The sequence below is a fragment of the Dipodomys ordii genome, unplaced genomic scaffold (assembly GCF_000151885.1).
Source record: "Dipodomys ordii isolate 6190 unplaced genomic scaffold, Dord_2.0 Scaffold108, whole genome shotgun sequence".
Lineage (NCBI taxonomy): Eukaryota > Metazoa > Chordata > Mammalia > Rodentia > Heteromyidae > Dipodomys > Dipodomys ordii.
The window spans coordinates 28,027-47,982 of record NW_012267324.1 but is presented as its reverse complement, the minus strand read 5'-3'; the positions used below and the strand labels follow the sequence as shown (position 1 = coordinate 47,982).

Below are 19,956 nucleotides of genomic sequence, written 5' to 3'. Positions count from 1 at the left end.
ACAAGTTTTTCTGCCTAGGCTGACTTCAAACCATGATCCTCAGATCTCAGCCTCTTGAGTAGCCAGGATTACAGGCCTGAGCCACTGGCACCTGGTCCAAATGAGTTTTTTTTTTTTTTTTTGTCAGTCCTGGGGATTGAACTCTGGGCCTGGGTGCTGTCACTGAGCTCTTCAGCTCAAGGCTAGCGCTCTACCAGTTGAGCCACGGCGCCACTTCTGGCATTTTCTGAGTAGTTTATTGGAGATAAGAGTCTCACAGACTTTCCTGCCCAGGCTGGCTTCAACCACAATCCTCAGATCTCAGCCTCTTGAGTAGCTAGAATTACAGACTTGAGCCATCAGGCCTGCTTAAAAAATATATTTTAATATATATTATATAATATATAATACATAATATATTATATATTAAATGCTGGGCCTGGGGCTTGAAATCAGGGTCTGGGCATTATCCCTGAGTTTTTTCATTGAAGACTGGTGGCTCTACCATTTGATCCATAGCTCCACTTCTGGCTTTTTGGTGGTTAACTGGAGATAATAGTCTGGTGGGCTTACCTTCCCAGGCTGGCTTTGAAGTGTGATCCTCAGATCCTAGCCTTCTGAGTAGGTAAGATCACTGGGGTGAGCTACCGGTGCCTTCTGGGTATTTTTTATTTTCCCAAAAGACAAAATTTTTATTGACTGGAACCAATTAATATTCACCGCAAAAGAAACACAACAATGGTAAGAATGCTTAGTTAGGATTCATTGTAATTCCTTTTCGCAATTCGCAATTCGCCACCCATATTATGAAGTGAATCATTCATTGGCAGTTCAAAAAAAGCACACAAAACCTAAGCTTCGATTAACTCATTAAACTCAGAAAAATTCAAGAGTCCAGAGAAGCCCCCAAGAGAACGAATACTATTAGATCTACTTTAAATGCTTTTCCTATATTATTTATAAAGCCAAATACACTTATCATAGGAAAATGCATGCAATGTGTCTCATGGGGAGTGATCGCTTTTTCAGTGATACTAACATGATCACTCAAGTTCTGCATTCTGCTATACTCTATCTGTGGACCCACCTTGATGACAGAGGTAGCATCAAGCATGTACAAAATAAGCAGGTAAGGCAGTGAAGCAGTTAAACACAGAACAACAATACAGTCTTCACCTCTGACTTCTTCCCCCTCCCCAACCCCCGATTGTGGGACCTGAACTCTGGGCCTGGGCGCTGTCCCTCAGCTCTTCAGCTCAAGGTGAGCGCTCTACCACTTGAGCCACAGCATCACTTCTGGCTTTTTCTGCTTATGTGGTGCTGAGGAATCGAACCCAGGGTCTCCTGCATGCAAGGCAAGCACTCTACCACTGAGCTACCTTCCCAACCCACCTCTGACTTCTTTAGGCTGAAAGCCCTCATAACCATTGCAACTGGCTCACAAAGGCCGAGAACGTGCTCCTGACAATGATTCCTCAGGCCGTGGCCGTCAACTTGTTTAAAAAATGGTAAGCCTGGGGCTGGGAAGGTGGCTCAGTGGTAGAGCGCTTGCCTTGCAAGCCTGAGGCCCTGGGCTCGATTCCTCAGCACCACATAAGCAAAAAGAAAAAAGCCAGAAGTGGCACTGTGGTTCAAGTGGTAGAGCGCTAGCCTTGAGCTGAAGAGTTGAGGGACAGCGCCCAGGCCCAGAGTTCAAACCCCACAATTAGCAAAAACAACAACAACAAAACCCCCCAAATGGTAAGCCATATAATTTGTAGGAGGAAAGTCACTGAAACCTCCAGAATATATAACCGGGCGATTTCCCTTCAGTGCAGAATAGTGAAGCGGCAGGAAGGTGATGGAGAACTAGGCTTCAGGGCGTCTAGCTGTGCTGTACAGTCTCCAGCTTGTTACAGAAATCAGACAACTCTTTGTGACTACATTCCACAAGACCTTTATTCTAGTCCTGAAGTCACGAGGTTCAGGTCTGGCCGGCGCCAACTTGGCCACATGGTGGATGATGGGGGTCTAACATTTTGCCTTCGTGCTGGGGGAAGAAATCCCTTTCCCATCACCAGCCTCCCAGGTGACCGGCGTGCCCAGATCCTGGGTACTTAGTTTTTAAAGCTATCTGGTCTGTCTGATATCCAACTGTTTGTCCAACCCTTCTGATTTCCCAAATTTAGTCCAAGATTTGCACCAGAAATATTAGCAGGAGACATGATAAGTTACCATTGTTCCAAATATGATGGCAGAAATTCCCTTTTATATAACCGAGCAGCAACACTTTACAGTCATCCCTCCTACATAACACATATTGAATAATATTCACTGAAAAACAATAATCATGGGTTTTATTACACAAGAAAAAAAGCCCACAATTGGTAAGGTTACTTACATAATTTTATTTGGTGTCATTATTAGGGTTTGAACTCAGGGCCTGGGTGCTGTTCCCTGAGAATTTTTTTTTTTTTTGCTCAAGGCCAGTGCTCTACCATTTAAGCCACAGCTCCACTTCCAGCTTTTTTTTTTTTTTTGGGTGATCAATTGGAGATAAGAGTTTTCATGGACTTTCTTCCCTGGGCCAAGTTTGAACCTCGATCCTCAGAATCTCCTTCTCCTGAGTAGTTAGGATTCCAGGTACAAGCCAGCGGTGCCTGGCTCTTTCTGTGTTAGTTCTTACAAATGATGCCAATCTACAACTCTCATCAAATAGAAGTTTAATGGAAATTATAAATGAGATAGATGGGGTGGGAGGAGGAGGGGAAAGGTGACACTGATCACGATGCATGGAGCTCATAAATGGATATGTTTAATGGAAACCCTTTTGTACAACTACTTCAAGACAATACAATTATAAATGAGAGAAAGGAATGGATTATGCGGGGGGGGGGAGAGGAATTTGTGCATCGGTGAAAATATATCACAACCAAACGCCTCAAACTGCAAATATCTGGTGATGCAAAACCAAAATAAAAAACTTGTCAATGAAAAAGTTAATAAATATGTGAATACATATTTTTTTCTTTAAGAGGTGAAATTCTGAGCTTTCCTTTTCTGGCTTTGAATTCAACATCTCCCCGTCCCCCGCGGCCCCGCCTCCCCGCCCCGATGTTCCCCACAAAATTATCAGCCATCATAATATACCACATGCTTAAAAATCACCCCAAAGGACTCCCTTTGTGCAGGTGCTGGAGCTTGAACTCAAAGCCTGGGTGCTGTCTTTGAGTGTTTTTATGCTCAAGGCTGGTGCTCTACTACTTGAGCCACAGCTCTACTTCTGGCTTTTTTTTTGAGTGGTTAATTGGAGATAAGAGTTTCTCGGAGACTTTCCTGCCCAGGCTGGCTTTTAACTGTGATCCTCAGATCTCAGCCTCCTGGGTAGCTGGGATTTCAGGCATGAGCCACTGGTGCCCAGCTTCCAGTCAGTGAATATTCTTTTTATTTTTTGGGGTCCAGTCGTGGGGCCTGAACTCTGGGCCTGGGCACTGTCCCTCAGCTCTTCAGCTCAAAGTTAGGGCTCTACCACTTCAGCCACAGCACCATTTCTGGCTTTTTTTTTCTTTTTGCTTATGTGGTGCTGAGGAATTGAACCCAGGGCCTCAGGCATGCAAGGCAAGCGCTCTACCACTGAGCCACCTTCCCAGCCCTTCTAGTCAGTATTCTAATCATACTTTATGTAAGTTAAATAAATGATAGTGCAATCTATGGATGCCTGAGCAATGTTTATCAAACCATCCACACATACCTGCAGTAAGTATAAAAAATGGAATGGAGGAAGACATACTTGTGAGGTTTTTTTTTTTTTTTAAATTTTTACAAAATGCCTGTGACACGATGTTTTCACATCAAAGGAACCCAGCTCTCCTCATTGCCACATAGAGAATTACAATGAAATTTCTGGAACCCTTGGTGATTGAAGGGGCCTGGGGCAGACAGGTTCCTTAATTGGAGATTTTATTTTATTTTTTTGGGGGAAATGCAAATTAGTTGAGGGGTTGAGCGCGTTTCAGAAAAGCAAGAGAGCGTGATGCAGAGGGGCAGCAAAGATGGCCTTCACCTGGTTTGTTTCTTTTTATTATGTTTTATTTCCAAGCCTGGTCTCTTGAGGATGAAGACTCTGCGGGGATCATTTTCCCTGCAAGGTCCCACAGGGACCTGCCAGTGCGCTCAGGTGTTGGAGCCGCATGAAGGAAAATCTAGCCGAGGGAGAGGGGACTGGGGGTTACAAATACCCCCTCCTCTCCGGTCCTTCAGCATGTCTAACCTTGAGCTCTGTGAGACATTGTCCTCTTACTGCTGGTGTCCCGAGTCTGTCCTGGGGACAGGAAGCCTTCGCCCCATCCTGCCATCTCCTCTGGGGGCAGATCTTCCTCCCCCACCCCAGCATCAAGAGCACAGCGGCCTCTCCCCAGAGGCTTCCCTTCTGAGAGGCCTCCATCCAGGTGAGTCCAAGGCCGCACCAGCTATGGGGGAAGGGGGGTCAGGGGATGGCGGAACCAGAGCAGATTTGCCTGGGCAGTGTGTCCAGCTCAGCTGAACCCTGGCGAGCTCACCCCTGGGGGAGGGTTCGCTGGCTCCGGCGTCTGTGAGGGCCTGGGTCACCAGGAAGATGTCTGCACTGCTAAGCGAGATGTATCTGGCCAGGGTGATGGCGGGTGGGTGGGTGACAGCGGTGGGGATCAAAGAGCAGGTTGGACGTATAATGCGGCTCAGGCACAAGGACAGTAAGGCTGATGATGGCTTTTGCCATTGTAAGGATAGACGCCGAGGAACAGACACTGGCAGGGATCGATGCTGAACTGAGTTCTCACTTGATCACACCTCCATGGCGTGTGTATTTGTGTGTGTGTGTGTGTGTCCCAGGGCTTGAACTCAGAGCTGGGGCACTATCCCTGAGTTTCTTTGGCTCAAGGCTAGTGCTCTACCATTTGAACCACAGCACCACTTCTGACAAAGAGTCTCATGGACTTTCCTGCCCAGGCTGGCTTTGAAATTGTGATCCTCAGATCTCAGCCTCCCGAGCAGCTGGGATTACAGGCATGAACCACCGGTCACCTGGCTTGTCTTTAGTGTTTTTATGGCCGAGTATATTTGAGGATGCTGAAATATCGATCAGCAGTGGAGGTCGCTTGCAAATTGGGCCTTGCAATTGCGGTCCACAGGGGTTACATTGTGCAATTACTGTCTCTCAGGGAAGTTAGAGGAGGAGCAATTAGTGGGTGAAGTAAAGGGCAGATCAACAAAATTTCACCTCAATTAAATTCTGGTTGATGAGTCGAAATCTGTGTGTGATCTTGTGAGCCACTGACTGTGTGAATTACAAGTTGTTCAAATCCTTTGCTTCTGTGCAGTGGCAATGGAGTGTTTTTAAATTCCCACTGCCCCCTTCTTCCCCCCCCCCCGCTTTTTTTTGGTTGGTTGTGGGGCTTGAACTCCGGACCTGGGAACCATCCCTCAGCTCTTCAGCTCAAGGCGAGTGCTCTACCACTTGAGCCACAGCACCACTTCCAGTTTTCTGGTGGTTCATTGGAGATCAGAGTCTCATGGACTTCCCTGCTTGGCTGGCTTTGAACTGTGATCCTCAGATCTCAGCCTGCTGAGTAGCTAGGATGGCAGGTGTGAGCCACTGGCGCCTGGCTAATTTCTTGATTTATAGAGGGTTAGAGGAGGCGTGTGGCTTGGTGATGCAGTGCTGGCCCAGGATGTGAGAGGCCATAAAAGACAACATTTATGGCAAGTGATTCATGCATACTCATATTCTTTTTCTTTTTTAATGTCATGTTTTGGGGGGCGATGGTGGTGGTAGTCATCTCAAGCACATGGAACCAGGGAATGGCACCCAACTTTCAGAATTCCTTCTTCTGGGATTTTCCAACCAAGACCCACGAATCCACCCTCTCCTCTTTGGGCTGTTCCTGTCTGTGTACCTGATCACCGTGCTCGGCAATCTGCTCATTGTCCTGGCCATCATGGCAGACCCCCGTCTGCACACGCCCATGTACTTCTTCCTCTCTAACCTGTCCCTGGTGGACGTCTGCTTCACCTCCACCACTGTCCCCAAGATGCTGCTCAACCTCCAGACGCGCAGCCAGGCCATCGGCTACGCGGGCTGCATTGCCCAGATGTACTTCCTGTTGCTTTTCTCTGGGTTGGATATCTTCCTGTTGACCGTGATGGCCTATGACAGGTACGTGGCCATCTGTCACCCCCTGCACTATACGGTCATCATGAGCCCCCGGCTCTGTGGCCTCTTGGCTCTGGGATGCTGGATCGTAGGCGTCCTCAACTCCTTGCTCCATACCTTCCTGGTCTTGCGGCTGACCTTCTGTAGAGCGCTTGAAATCCCTCACTATTTCTGTGAACTGAATCAGGTGGTCCACCACGCGTGTTCTGGCACCTTCCTTAATGACCTGGTGATCTACGCCACCGCCCTGCTGCTCGCTGTGGGCCCCTTCGCCGGCATCATTTATTCTTACTCTAAGATCGTGTCAGCCATCTGCAAAATCGCCTCCGCCCAGGGGAAGTACAAGGCCTTCTCCACCTGTGCGTCGCACCTCTCCGTGGTCTCCTTGTTTTATTGCACGCTCCTGGGTGTGTACCTCAGCTCGGCGGTGACTCAAAACTCACACGCAACGGCCACGGCCTCACTGATGTACACAGTGGTCACCCCCATGCTGAACCCCTTCATCTACAGCCTGAGGAACAAAGACATCAAGAGGGCCCTGAGAATTCTCTCCTGGAGGGCGACTAGAAAAGAAGTAGTCGATCCGTCCCAGTAGAAGTAAGTGCTCACGATAGAATGGCTGGACTGTTTGGGGGTTCAAAATGGTGGTCCTCTTCAGCCGATAGGGGAACAGAACTTGATCTTTCTCATTGCTTCTGATTTTCCATTTCTTTGCCATCTTCAACTTTCTAGGCAAATTCAAGGAGGCCTCACTCCTAAGCAGCGTGTTCCTTGGGCTTTCTCAAAAACCATTGTCTTTGTTGGTGATTTCCTACTTGCCCTCAAATTACTCCATACTCAGATCAGAGGCATTTATTAATTCACATTTCAGAATGTCAAACAGCATGGAGTTCTTAAGAATAGTAGATTCCACTGGGCTTCCATGGCTCGGGCTTGTCATCCGAGCTGCTCAGGAGGCTGAGATCTGAGGACTGTGGTTCAAAGCCAGCCTGGTCAGAAAAGTCTGTGAGACTCTGATCTTTAATTGACCCCCACAAAGCCAGAAGTGGAGTGTGGCTCGAGTAGTAGAGCAGTAGCTTTGAGCGAGAGAGCATAGGAACAGCAACCACCCTAGGTCCTGAGTTCAAGCCCCAGGACCAACACACACACACACACACACACACACACACACACACACACACACACACAAGAATACTTGCTTCCAAGTAACATATATTATGTCACATTACTTTTCTTTTAATAAAGGAATAGATGGGCACCGGTGGCTCATGCCTGTTATCGTAGCTACTCAGGAGGCTGAGATCTGAGGATCACAGTTCAAAGCCAGCCCAAGCACTAGCAAACCAAAAGTGGTGCTGTGGCTCAAGCGGTAGAATGCTTGCCTTGAGCTGAAGAGCTGAGGCTACAACACCCAGGCCCAGAGTTCAAGCCCCACAACAGACAAAACAAAACAAAAAAAGGAATAGTCATGAGTTGTAGTATTTCTATTAAAAAAGCTGTAACTAAGGTATTTGAATGATTCTTATAATACACAATAATCAGAGATGACTGTTTTTCATGTGTGCTTCCATTTTTTCTTTTCTTTTGGTTTTCGTTGTAACAGGGTCTCACTTTAAGCTAGTTTTGAACCATGATTGCCCTGCCTCAGTCTCCCAAATAATCAGATTACTGTCTTGTGTCTTGCTTCTTCCCTTTCCTTCCCTTCCTCTCTCTCTCCCTCCCTTCCTTCTTTCCCTCCTTTCTTCTTTTTCCCTCCCCTCCCTTTCCCCTTCCCTCTTTCATCTTTCTCCTCTCTTGCTTTCTGTGTTGGGCGTTGAGTTTCAGAACCTCATGTGTGTCCAGCTCACGCTTCACCGGTAAACTCTACCTTAAATCTCCGTCACTATTTCCTGTATCAGCATCTTACTTTGTCTTCCTAAATGAACCCAGACATGAACATCTCACTGAGTCTACTTATTTATTTATTTACCACTTTGAGCCACAGCACCATTTCCAGTTTTCTGGGGATTCATTGGAGATAGAGAGTCTCACGGACTCTCCTGCCTGGCCTGGCTTTGAACTCTGATCCTCAGACAGCCTCCTGAGTAGCTAGGATGGCAGGCGTGAGCCACCGGCGCCTGGCTACTCGTTGGGTTTGATTCTCTCATCCAGCTGGTGTGTTCTAGTCCCTGCAGACTGCGAGGTGTGTCCCACAGTGCTGTGGCTGGGGTCAGGGGTCAGGGGTTTGCACCTCCACCTGCGGGCAACGAGGACAGAAGCTTGTGATTTGGCCTTAGACTCAGGGACGACCTGCAATGCCACAGGAAACAATTTAGGTTTTGTGTTAACAATTTTAGCAGCATCTGACATTGAACAGGCACAGCACACATTGGTATGGACATGGATTCCTTCTCCCATTCTGTCTGTACTAATGGAAGGCTGGGCAATTTTCATCCAGGTGTAAGTGGGCTGGGGATTGGACTTGTCTGATGTAAGAGGACTGAGGATTGGCTGATGTAAGAGGGTTGGGGATTAGCTGATGTAAGAGGGCTGAGGACTGGCTGATGTAAGAGGGCTGAGGATTGGCTGATGTAAGAGAGTTGAGGACTGGCGGATGGAATTAATTTTTTTTAAGTTATCTTCCTGTTGCTGTCTGGAAATGTCTAGTGTTTTCCATAAATAGAATTCTTCCTATTTCCCCAAATGAAATGTCCTCTCATTTTCTAAATGTTACCATTACTTTCCTTCCTTCCTTCCTTTCCTTCCCTCCCTCCATCCCTCTCCTTCCTTCCTTCCTTTTTTTCTTTCATCTTGCAGACTTTTCTGCCTGGGAAGTTCTGTCTCCTACATAGTTAGGATTACAGACATGAGCACCAGTACCTGGTTCATCCCTTATATATTCCCTCCCCTTCCTCCCCCCCCTCCCCCCAGTCCTGGGTCTTGAACTCTGGGCCTGGCTGGGCGCTGTCTCTCAGTTCTTCAGCTCAAGGCAAGTGCTCTACCACTTAGCCACAGCATCACTTCTGGTTTTCTGGCTGGTTTATTGGAGATAAGAGTCTCATGGCCTTTCCTGCCTGGGCTGGCTTTGAACTGCGATGCTCAGATCTCAGCCTCCTTAGAATTACAGGTGTGAGCCACCAGCACCCAGTTCCTTGTATATCTTTTTATCCTCAAGAGTCACTTTAACCTTTATGATCACTTGGTGGCACAGGAGAGAGCCTGACTTTCCTGACTTTCCTTCCAGGCATGTAATCCAGAGCCAGTCAATTTTCGGCTAATAAATACATTTATTCTTCCCACACCTCCTGCATAGCTGGAAGGGAACCTTTCTAAGAGTTATACAAATAAACTCCCTTATACAGAGTAAGTAGCTGTCATCAGACCCCAGATCAGATGTCAAGAATGCCAAGTAGCAGATTGTTACAGTTTTACTATGTTCTTTCCCCCCCTTTAATTAGTGGTCAGTGATTCTAGTCTCCTGAAGACATCCTAATAAAATACCAAGATCCTCAAATGGTGTGCTGGCGGAGTCTTCCTGAGATCCTCTATATCTTCCTGAGTTTGTGTTTAGCTGTGAGACCATACATTGTGTTCTAAGGCTTGTTTACCATGTTGTCAGCAAATATAGTGCTTTTCCATCTGGGCATAATTAAACCTCCACTGAAGTTAGTCTTTTAGTTTGTAAACAAAAGACTTTTTTCTTTTGTTATGTGGGACTAGTGTTTGAACTTTTGGCTGTTGCGCTACCAACCCAGCCATACCTCCAACCCTAGCAACAGAATTTAGTCTTGTGAGTCACCTTCATTAATTCTACTGTCTCTGAAACCCTATGTGACCTTTACTTTGTTTCTAATTAGCAGTAATAGTGCCAGCCTTGTGAAGAGTTTTTAACTGGTGCTTTTTGTTCCCAGTTACTTGAGTTTTTCCCCTTTTATTTAATTTATTCAAGGATAATGACATACAGTAACTTGACACAAATTCAAAGCACCCTAACTTGCTGGATTTATACAGCCATACAAAAATCAATGAGTACAACTGGCGGGATTCCACGTGTGCAGGTAAAAACAATTTCCCAAGAAGGTTTAAATGCTTATAAAATCAAGTTATGCAATTTATGTAAGTTGTTAAAATGTCATGAGGACTCTGGTCCATCCTTTTTTTTTTGTCGGTCATGGAGCTTGAACTCTGGGCCTGAGTGTTATCCCTCAGCTCTTCAGCTCAAGGCAAGCACTCTACCACTTGAGCTACAGCGCCACTTCCGGTTTTCTGGTGGTTTATTGGAGATAGGAGTCTCACGGTCTCTCCTGCCCGGGCTGGCTTTGAACCGCGATCCTCAGATCTCAGCCTCCTGAGTAGCTAGGATTACAGGCGTGAGCCACCAGTGCCTGGCTCTCTGGTCCATCTTATGGATAGAGCTGGAGGTTGTTTTGTACAGATAAATACAAATAAAGCTGATACAGGAAAAACCAGTTACCCCCACGTTCTCACCCACGAGCAGACACTACAAGTCCATCTCTCAGAGGTGTGGAGTGTAATGGCAGCCATCATCAGAGCCCGGGAGGGAAAAAGGCGGGGCAGGGGCAGGAAGTAACAGGTTAAAATGAGATGGAAGAAGTCCTTTTGCACCATTCCCAGCAGCCGGGTTGAAGGTGATGATTCTCTTCCTTAGACTAAGGGAATGGGTCAGGAGCTCAGCATTTGCGCACAGGCTCTGGGCACTGCCCTGATCCCTGGTCCTGCTCAGATGCAGGGAAATGAGCCTGGTTGCCATGTGGATGCACTGGGCATCGGCTCCTGGGCTGCTTTCCTGCTCTTAGTTAGCTTCATCTCTGTGTGCATTGGACATTGCCAGTTGCCATGGGAACTACTTTTTTTTTTTTTTACAGCCTTTCCATGTCCTTCCACAAGCCCCCCAGATTTTGTCTTCTGAAGTAACAAGCATCCAAATCTATGGGTGGGGGAGCCCCATTCAATTCTCTGTAGGGGAAGGAGACTCAGGACTGAGACTGGAGGTTGTGGGGGCCTCAGAAGCGACAACCTGGAAGCAGATCTATGTCACAGTGGAGATCCTGGAGGTGGGCTTCAGGCGAGGCCTGGCAGTCACATCACTCGGAGGGTCAGGAGTGAACACCTGTCAGGATGGAGGTCCTGGAGTCGGTCTCACCGAGTCAGGCCCCACCCAGCAGCTCACTTCCCGGCTTTGGTGGTGGTGAAGTGGGGTGGGGGAAGGGGGCTCTGGAAATCAGTAAAGACTCCCACTCTGGTCTCTTAGAACTGCCTGCCTGCCAGAAAAGATATCCTGGGAGATAGTTCTAGAATGTGGGACTTGGACTGTTGGAACCTGTCTGGCAAGTCTGCAACTCTCTTGAGGGTCTGGAGGCAGGGCCCAGGGAGAGAAATAGTGCCCCAGCCATAGGTGCACTAATTTTTCCCCTTGTTTTCCCCTGTGATTCTCAGGTGATTCTCTGCTTCTTCCTTTCCTGGGAAGGTGTGGCCACTGGCTGCCAGGCTGGCGCTCTCTGCTGCTTAAACTGGAGGACCATGTCAGATCTTCTCTCTCTCTCTCTCTATCTCTCCTCCCTCTCTGGCTATTTCCCATTCAGACCAGTAGTGTTCTAAAAGTCCCTGAGCTGTGTGTGGCTCAAGTGGTAGAGCACCTGCCTTGAGCAAATAAAAGCTAAAGAACAACACCCAAGCCCTGAGTTCAAGCCCCAGTATTGGTGCAAAAAGAAACAACACAGCCGGGTGCCAGTGGCTCATGCCTGTAAATCCTAGCTGAGATCTGAGGGTCTCAGTTCAAAGCCAGCCCAGGCATGAAAGTCTGTGAGACTCTTATCTCCAGTAAACCACCAGAAAACCGGAAGTGTGCTATGGCTCAAGTGGAGAGGGCTAGCCTTGAGCTGAAGAGTTTAGGGACATCGCCCAGGCTCTTTGATGATTAATTGGAGGTAAGAGGCTCACGGACTTTCCTGCCTGGGCTGGCTTTGAACGGTGATCCTCAGATCTCAGCCTCCACAGGTGCTTGACTAAATTGGGGACCTTTTTTTTGTTGATGTGAGCTAGCCACACAGATGATCGCAGAGGCGATGTGCACATTTCCACCTGACATCCTGGCCAACCTCTATGTGTCCTAGGGGTTTAGGCCTAAACAAGGACCAATTTCTAGTCATGAAACCCACAGACGTCCCAACAAAGAGCACAAGGCACGCCAGAAAAGGTCATTAACACCCTATTTATTTGCTAGTGTAACACTGAATACTCTCAAGGAGCTTAAAACACAACATTTGATTCTTCCTATAGATTAACACTCAAATTACCTAAGTTGGATTTCATCCATTGAATTTGAGGCATTTTCAACTGTTATAAATTCTAACATTCAAAGAAATTTGTGACAATTTAAAATATCCCTCTCCCAATGTCCTATCTTAAAGAGGCACACTCAGGTACTGCAATTTTCCTACTTTTCCAAAAGCTGATTTGAGCCAGTAAGGCGACAATACAGTACGGTTCAGCTAGTGTGATTGGACAAGTAACTGACATTCGAGGACATCTTGTCACTGAGTGACAGCTCAGCCCCACTACCTCCTCCACATTCTCAGAGCCGCGGATTTTCATGAATTACCCAATGTCTGACTTCTGCTGCAAAGCCTTTCCAAATTCTCTGCACTTCTGAGGTTTGTGGAGTGAGGTCTTTGATGTACATGGGGGCAATCTGTGCAGAGAATTTCCTACACTGGAACCTGGTGCTTGCTCACAGGAGTTTTCAAGTCATTAAGTCTTAAAAACATCTAGTTTTAAATCTGAGTTTTAGATGTCATATACAGACAGCACAAGTTTTTACTCAGCTTCCCTTTTTGTATTGGGGGATTCCTCTTTGGCGTCCCTTCAGGATGGACAGTCTTGCTACTTTCTTTCATGACATTCACTTCCAAATAAAATTACCTTAAAACATCATATCCTGTCAATTAGCCCAGATGAACTATCAAACTCCAGACTTAGTTTCTCAAGTGGCTGAGATTAAAGCAGGCACCACTAGGTCTGGCAATTGCTTATATGCACCTGGGTTCTGGCTTGTATCCCTTTTCTTATATAGAGGTGACCATATGTGAAAGCTTTCCTACGTGTGTGTGTGTGTGCAGCAGTCCTGGGGTTTGAACTCAGAGCCTGGGATTTTTTTGTGCCAGGCTAGCTCTCCACCACTTGAGCTACAGCCCAGGGTACACCGATGCCCCTGAGCTATATGATATCCCTACACTTTGTACAGTGAGGGACAGGGACAGTGTTGTCTTACATTCATCTCATTCACAGGGCCATCTGACCCACGTGACGTCGCTGGTGCACATGCAAGGACTTCAGAGCTTTGAATGCTTTCTTACACACCTCACACTCGTAGGGCTTCTGACTGCTGTGAGCTCTCTGGTGGACGGTGAGGCATGACTTCCACACAAAGGCTCTGCCACATTCAGAACACTGGTAGGGCTTCTCACCGGTATGAATCCTCTGATGGATGGAGAGGTATGAAGCGCATTTGAACATCTTCTTACAGTGCGCACACTCATAGGGCCTCTCATTTGTGTGCGTTTTCCGGTGCACACGGAGGCTGGATGCGGAATAGAAAGCCTTCCTGCACTCCTGACACTCGTAGGGTTTCTCACCCGTGTGGTGTCGCAGGTGGACCGTGAGGAGGGACTTAGAGCAGAATGCTTTGGGACACCTGTCACACTGATGGGGCTTCTCACCTGTGTGGGTCCTTTGGTGCATCGTGAGGGAAGATAAACTTTTGAACCTCTTCCTACATTCTGGACACTCATAGGGTTTCTCACCGGTGTGAGTTCTCTGATGCACAATGAGGTATGACTTACAACGGAAAGTTTTCTGACACTCTCCGCACTGATAAGGTCTCTCGTCAGTATGGATTTTCTGATGTGTGAGAAGGGAGGTCCAATGGCTGAACAATTTCCTACATTCATCGCATTTGTACAGTCTTTCTTTTGTGTGATTTCTCTGATGCTCTGTAAGGTGGGACTTGTAACAGAAAAATGCCCTGCATTTCTTACACTCATAGGACTCCTTACCTATGTGAGTTCTCTCGTAAGCTTGGAGGTTTGCCTTCTGGGAAAAGGGCTTTCTGTAGATTTTACATCTAGTAAGTTTTTCCCTAGTGGACACCTGCTGATCACCGCTTACTTCTGACCTCTCGCAGAATCTCTTGCATTGTGTATGCTCTTGGTGCTCTTCCACTGTGTGTGTTTCTTCTTGTTTTATGAGGTGTGATTTCTTGTGGAAAGATTCCTCACCATTACTAGGTTTGTACAATTTCTCTCCTTTGTGGGCTTCCTCGTGGTCACTAAGCTCAGACATGTTACAGAAAACTATCCCACACATATTACATCCAAAAGATTCCTTCAGAACTCGGGCTACTTTTTGGGCTACAGGTGATACCTGCTCAAAGGGTTTCTTATATTCGTGAAACTTACTCCAAGTGTGTTGCAGCTGAGACTTCTTAGGTGTCAATGTCATCCTTGCATTAGCCTTTCCTGGCTCTAAATATTGAAAATACTTTTGTGAACTTTGAATCTTATTCTGTACATTGGAATGTTCTGGATACCTGAGTGGTTTCTCGTTAAGAGCGTCAGGTTCCTGTCCAGGGTGCAGGTCCTCAAGCCCACCATGGTGTAGCACGTTCCGGCTTACACAGAGCCCTCCAGGCATCGCTACTGAATAGCACCCACTGTTTCTGTTCAGATTTGAGGTAGGGTTTGAGTTCAGAGGAAATATTCTGCCTACTTTAACTGTGTGTTCAGCTGATGTACTACTATTGTTCATCATCACAACTTCCTGCAAATCTCTCTCTGGATTTTCCTGGCCAATGTCAAGTGGACCATTCATTTTCTGGACAGCTAAAATGACATGAAAATCATCAGTACCAACAAAGCACATCAAACATTCTGCAACTCTAACATAAATGTAGTATCACCATTACCTAATAGTGTAAGATTTTAAAATAATATGGACTTAAGGATTTTGTACCTGGTGATAAATAAAACATGGCATTGGGAGATTTTCAGTGCTACATTCTCTTTTAGTTGTTGTTCTACACCTATGAAATGTGCATCATCTGTTACCATAGGAATCCATAACTCCATAAATTCTGCAATGTGCAATGTGTATGGCACACAGGGCTTGATCTGGAGCTTTCTTCCTCATTTTATCAGCTCCACTTAAGTGTCTGCCTCAATAAATATGACCTAAATACTCGTTTCAAGCTACTGATTCCCTAATTTGTATTTACATTATAATCATGACAACAGAAGTCTACATCTTATTCATCCCTACATGTTATATACCAAATTTTGAAAGTACTCACTTCAAAATTAATAAGGAACAATCTCTTTAATAGTCTTCCTTTAAGAGCTAACAATTTATCTAGTGATTTTGTTTTCTTCTTAGTCTTTGTGGCTCTTATCTCAATACCAAATAATTTTATCTTTGTGTCCCCTTTCTCCCTCAGAAAGATGTAAGTTCTATAAGAGGATATACACATGTTTGATTTCTTCTAGCATCATACAGCTATAAAGATCAGAGCCTATGACACAACCAAACAGACATGTGGTAAGGAGCTAACACGGGAGCAAAACAAAGCAGGCAACCCAACAGGGATGGTTTTACATGTGACAATCTGCCTTGGAAACCTAATGTTGCTGCAGTGTTAGAACACAGCTCACCATGGCCAGGATCTGACGAGCTACCTCTCCTCCTCCTGATCCTCCTTCTTGTGCGCAATGACTGACCTGAAAGGCTCCGGTATAGACCTTCTGCTGCCATAGCTGGCTCAATTCCTTGCTCCAACCTGAAGATTAACTCTGGTTTGGTACTGCAGTGCCCTGTAAATGCAAAATAGCTTAAGATTCATTGCAAATGCTAAGTCAGATCCACGGAGCAGACATCTCCAATTTATCAAGTGTGTGGTGATGGGACCAAATTTAAACTTTAGAGAAAGCATACACTCTCAATCATCATGGCTACAGTTTAAAATCTACTATACTAGTAGATCTAGTATAGGTAAGGCTATTAGTTTGATCCTTAATTTGTCAAAAAAAGTTGTATGGGAAATAACCTACAATGATGAATTTAAGAAAACAAACATCTTGGGGGCGGGTACTAGTGGGAGAGCAGACAGAGAATGAAGGTTGATAAATATGGTCAAGATACTTTAGTACTCTGTGGAATATGAAAAAATATTATGTGTAAAGATGGAACAAGGAAACTTGTTGGAGTTGTTTTTGGAAGTGTGATGAGGGAGAGTGTCAGAGGACATATTCTGATCAATTTGTATGGTTTGCACATATATTTCATGCCAAAATAAAATTTCTGTCCACAAATAACTGATGTAAATTAAAAAAAATGGGAAAAGTGCTAAGGGAGGAATCAGAATAAACGAGAGGTGGCACAATAAAATTAGAAGGGTAACTTATGATGTATAGGAGATATTGGAAAAGAGACAGAGTACATAAAGAACAAATGGGAACTAGCTGTGGTGAGGTACTCTTGTAACCCCAGCATTTAGGAAGCTGAGACACAAGTACAACATCACAAGACTCTCTCAAAACTCTAAGAAAACACAGCAGAAAAGAACCAACCAGGAATTTGGGAATAAAGAACTCATATATTAAAAAAAAACATGCAAAGAACAAACAAGCAAGTAAACAAAAACTAACAGCTAGAACACTTAACAGGAGAAGTAACCAGGCAGAATTAATTAGAAGAATCAATATCTTAAGAGTGAAGATAGGTTACTTTAAAATAATTCAGGTGGATTAATAAAAAAGATATAAGGTAAGAAGTAAGACAAAGTCTTTCATACACAGACCAACATAACCAAGTTAACATTTGCACTACAGATGCTCCAGTCAGGGAAGGAAAAGGATATCAAACAGGTATTCAACAAAAGAATTGTCACCCAAGGGAGAGATATGGATATAGAGGCCAGGAAGCTTAAACAACTCCCATTTTTTTGGCTAATAAAGGCTCTGAGATATATTTTCCTCAACTCATCACAAGTACACAGCAGTGAGAAAATTCTAAAAATAGCAAAAAGCACCACGTCACTTATAAAAAAATACTAGAGGACAGCAGAAAACAGAATAGACACAAGAGGCTATGCAAAAAGTCTTGAAAGTTTCCCCCTGAGAATATTTTATCCTAAAAATCTTTCCTTCAGAATAGAATCAAATAAACACCTTACCTAGGAAAGAAATGTCAGGAGATCTACCACTAGGTCAGATTTACAAGAAATATTTAAGTACGTCCTTTTACTAGAAGGCATAATTGCCACCATGAAAACATAAGAATTTATAAACTCAATGACAGAAGCAGACACTCAAAGAATAAACCCTATCCATACAAACATCAAGCAGACAAAAAAAGATTAAGGGGAGGAAAAAGGAAAACAATATGCAAAACAATTAGAAAAAAGTAACAGAGTATCAAGTCTTTGTAAATTTGATTTAACCAGATGAAATTCTAATCACAGAACTTAAGATATAGACTCACTGAATGGCATAAAAATAACTTAGATGCCATGGTTATCTGCCTAAAAAAAACCCATTTCAGGAAAAATGCACATAGAGTCAAAGGGAAGGTGTGGAAAAGATAAACTGTGCAAGTGGAAACAAACAGATAGACGAAACTGCTGTCATTTAATATGGTACATTTTTAAAAATTAAGAAGTGCAAAGAGGAAAAAAAGGTCAGTATAAAATGATGAGCTGGGCGCTGGTGGCTCACACCTGTAATCCTAGTGACTTAGGAAGCTGAGATCTGAGGATCACAGTTAAAAGCCAGCCCAGGCAGGAAAATCCGTGAGACTCTTATCTCCAATAAACCACTAGAAAACTGGAAGTGGCGCTGTGGCTCAAGTGGTGGAGCGCTGAAGAGCTGAGGGACAGTGCTCAGGCCCAGAGTTCAAGCCCTATGACCACCACCACCACCAACAATAACAACAAAAGATGATCATAATTCAGTTGGGCACTGATGGCTCACACCTGTAAGCCTAGCTATTTAAGGGGTTGAGATCTGAGGACTGCAATTCTAAGCTAGCCCAGGCAGGAAAGTCTACGAGACTCATCTCCAAGGAACACCAAAAAGCTATAAGTGGAGCTGTGGCTCAAGTAGTGGACACCAGCCTTGTGTGAAGCAGCTAAGGGACAGACAGAGCCCAGGTCCTGAGTTCAAGTCTCAGCACTACCACATACCAAAAAAGGTCAATTCAAAAAGGGTCCAGTATAATGATAGACATGCACAGCCAATACTGAATACCTGATTATATAATGCAAGTATTTACTGGCTGTAAAAGATGCAGAATAATTTGCAATGTGGCAAAGCATATTAGCCTAACTATGAGTGACCACCACTAATTGAATATTTCAGAACAGCCAGTGCAAAGGATGTTACCTGTTCCATGTCCAAAGAAGTTGTGTTTGCTTAAACTGATAAGACTAGCCAATAATTGAGACCTGGTCATTGTAACTTGTTATTTGTCTACTGATCTGCCACACTGTAATGTGTTATAGGGATGTGCTACTACTTTGTGTCAAAGCATGTAATAAGGCAGTAATAAGTCAGAAATGGTTGGTGCATTTCCTACACCAAGAGAAGCTCTTCTGTTCCTGCAAGTGTCACTGACCCACGAACACCAGGTTGCTGTAGGTGTCCAACATCACGTTCCTGTAGAGTGTCCTCTGAGCATTGTCTAGGACCTGCCACTCCTCCTGGGTGAAGTCCATGGCCACATCCTCAAATGTCACTGGCTCCTGAAATGACACTTTGCTCCTCATTCCCAGTCCACATGCCCTGGGAATGCCAATACCCAAATTCTTAATAGTGTGCAACTCGATTTGTATTCTATTCTGAGGTAGAAAAGTCAATGCAATATGATTACTGTGCTACTTACAGGGCACAAAGGGTGGAAAGGACTTTGTAATGTTTATGATAGGATTAAAGAAATTTTTACTATTGATTTCTTTTTATTTCTTTTTGCCGTCCTAGGGCTTGAACTCAGGGGTTGGGCGCTGTCCCTGAACTTCTTTTGCTCAAGGCTGGTGCTCTACCACTTGAGCCACAGCACCACTTCTGGCTTTTTCTGCGTATGTGGTGCTGAGGAATTGACCCCAGGGCTTCATGCATGCGAGGCGAGCGCTCTACCACTGAGCCCCCTTCCCGGCCCTTGATTTCTTCCTATTGAAAATTTCTTTGATCCTGTAATTACACCTGCAATCCCTGCTACTGAGGGAGGCTGAGATCTAGGATCATGGTTCAAAGCCAGCTCAGACAGGGAAGTCCATGAGCTCATCTCCGACAAACCACCGAGAGACCAAAAAGTGGAGCCAGTGGCTCAGGTGGTAGAGCGCCAACCTTGAGCAAAACACCTAAACAATGCTCAGAGACGGCGCCCAGACCCTGAGTTCAGGCCCCAGCACGGACACACACAAGAAAAAAGTGTTCAGGACGGGGGAAGACACACCAGAAGACCAGCAGGGCCCCCTCCTTTGCCCCTTTGATTTCACCCCCAAACAAAGCTGCCCTAAGGGCCCCTCCCCCACCTCCCCTCCCCCAGCGCTGCCTACTGTACCCCCACACCCACCATTCCTGGTTCTGGGGTGTGTGGGGGTCCTCCTCGTGGGTCCACCTGGCACCTTCACAGGGTAAAGACGCTGCGGTCACCCGGAGTTCCCGCACAGCCGGTAAACGGACTCCAAGATGGCGCCGAGATCGCCGGGTGTTCGGCACATCCGCGCGAAGCCCCGCCCCTTCCCCCCCTCTCGACTTCCA

The 19,956-nt window shown here is 45.6% G+C and overlaps 2 protein-coding genes across 2 annotated transcripts; one reads left to right on the top strand and one right to left on the bottom strand.

Moving 5' to 3' along the window:
- Positions 1-5,783: 5,783 nt before the first annotated feature.
- Positions 5,784-6,743, top strand: LOC105994640 (olfactory receptor 7A17-like). The gene has a single exon (XM_013028272.1). It carries the CDS (start codon positions 5,784-5,786, stop codon positions 6,741-6,743), a length of 960 nt encoding a protein of 319 aa, XP_012883726.1.
- A 6,686-nt stretch (positions 6,744-13,429) lies between these two features.
- On the bottom strand, positions 13,430-13,888 carry LOC105994658 (zinc finger protein 391-like). Its single transcript, XM_013028288.1, has one exon. It carries the CDS (start codon positions 13,886-13,888, stop codon positions 13,430-13,432), a length of 459 nt encoding a protein of 152 aa, XP_012883742.1.
- Positions 13,889-19,956: the final 6,068 nt, after the last annotated feature.

What these genes read in the sequence shown, in the direction of transcription:
- LOC105994640 (XM_013028272.1), top strand. Translation starts at nt 5,784, where the DNA reads ATGGAACCAGGGAATGGCACCCAACTTTCAGAATTCCTTCTTCTGGGA.
- LOC105994658 (XM_013028288.1), bottom strand. Translation starts at nt 13,888, where the DNA reads ATGCACCAAAGGACCCACACAGGTGAGAAGCCCCATCAGTGTGACAGG.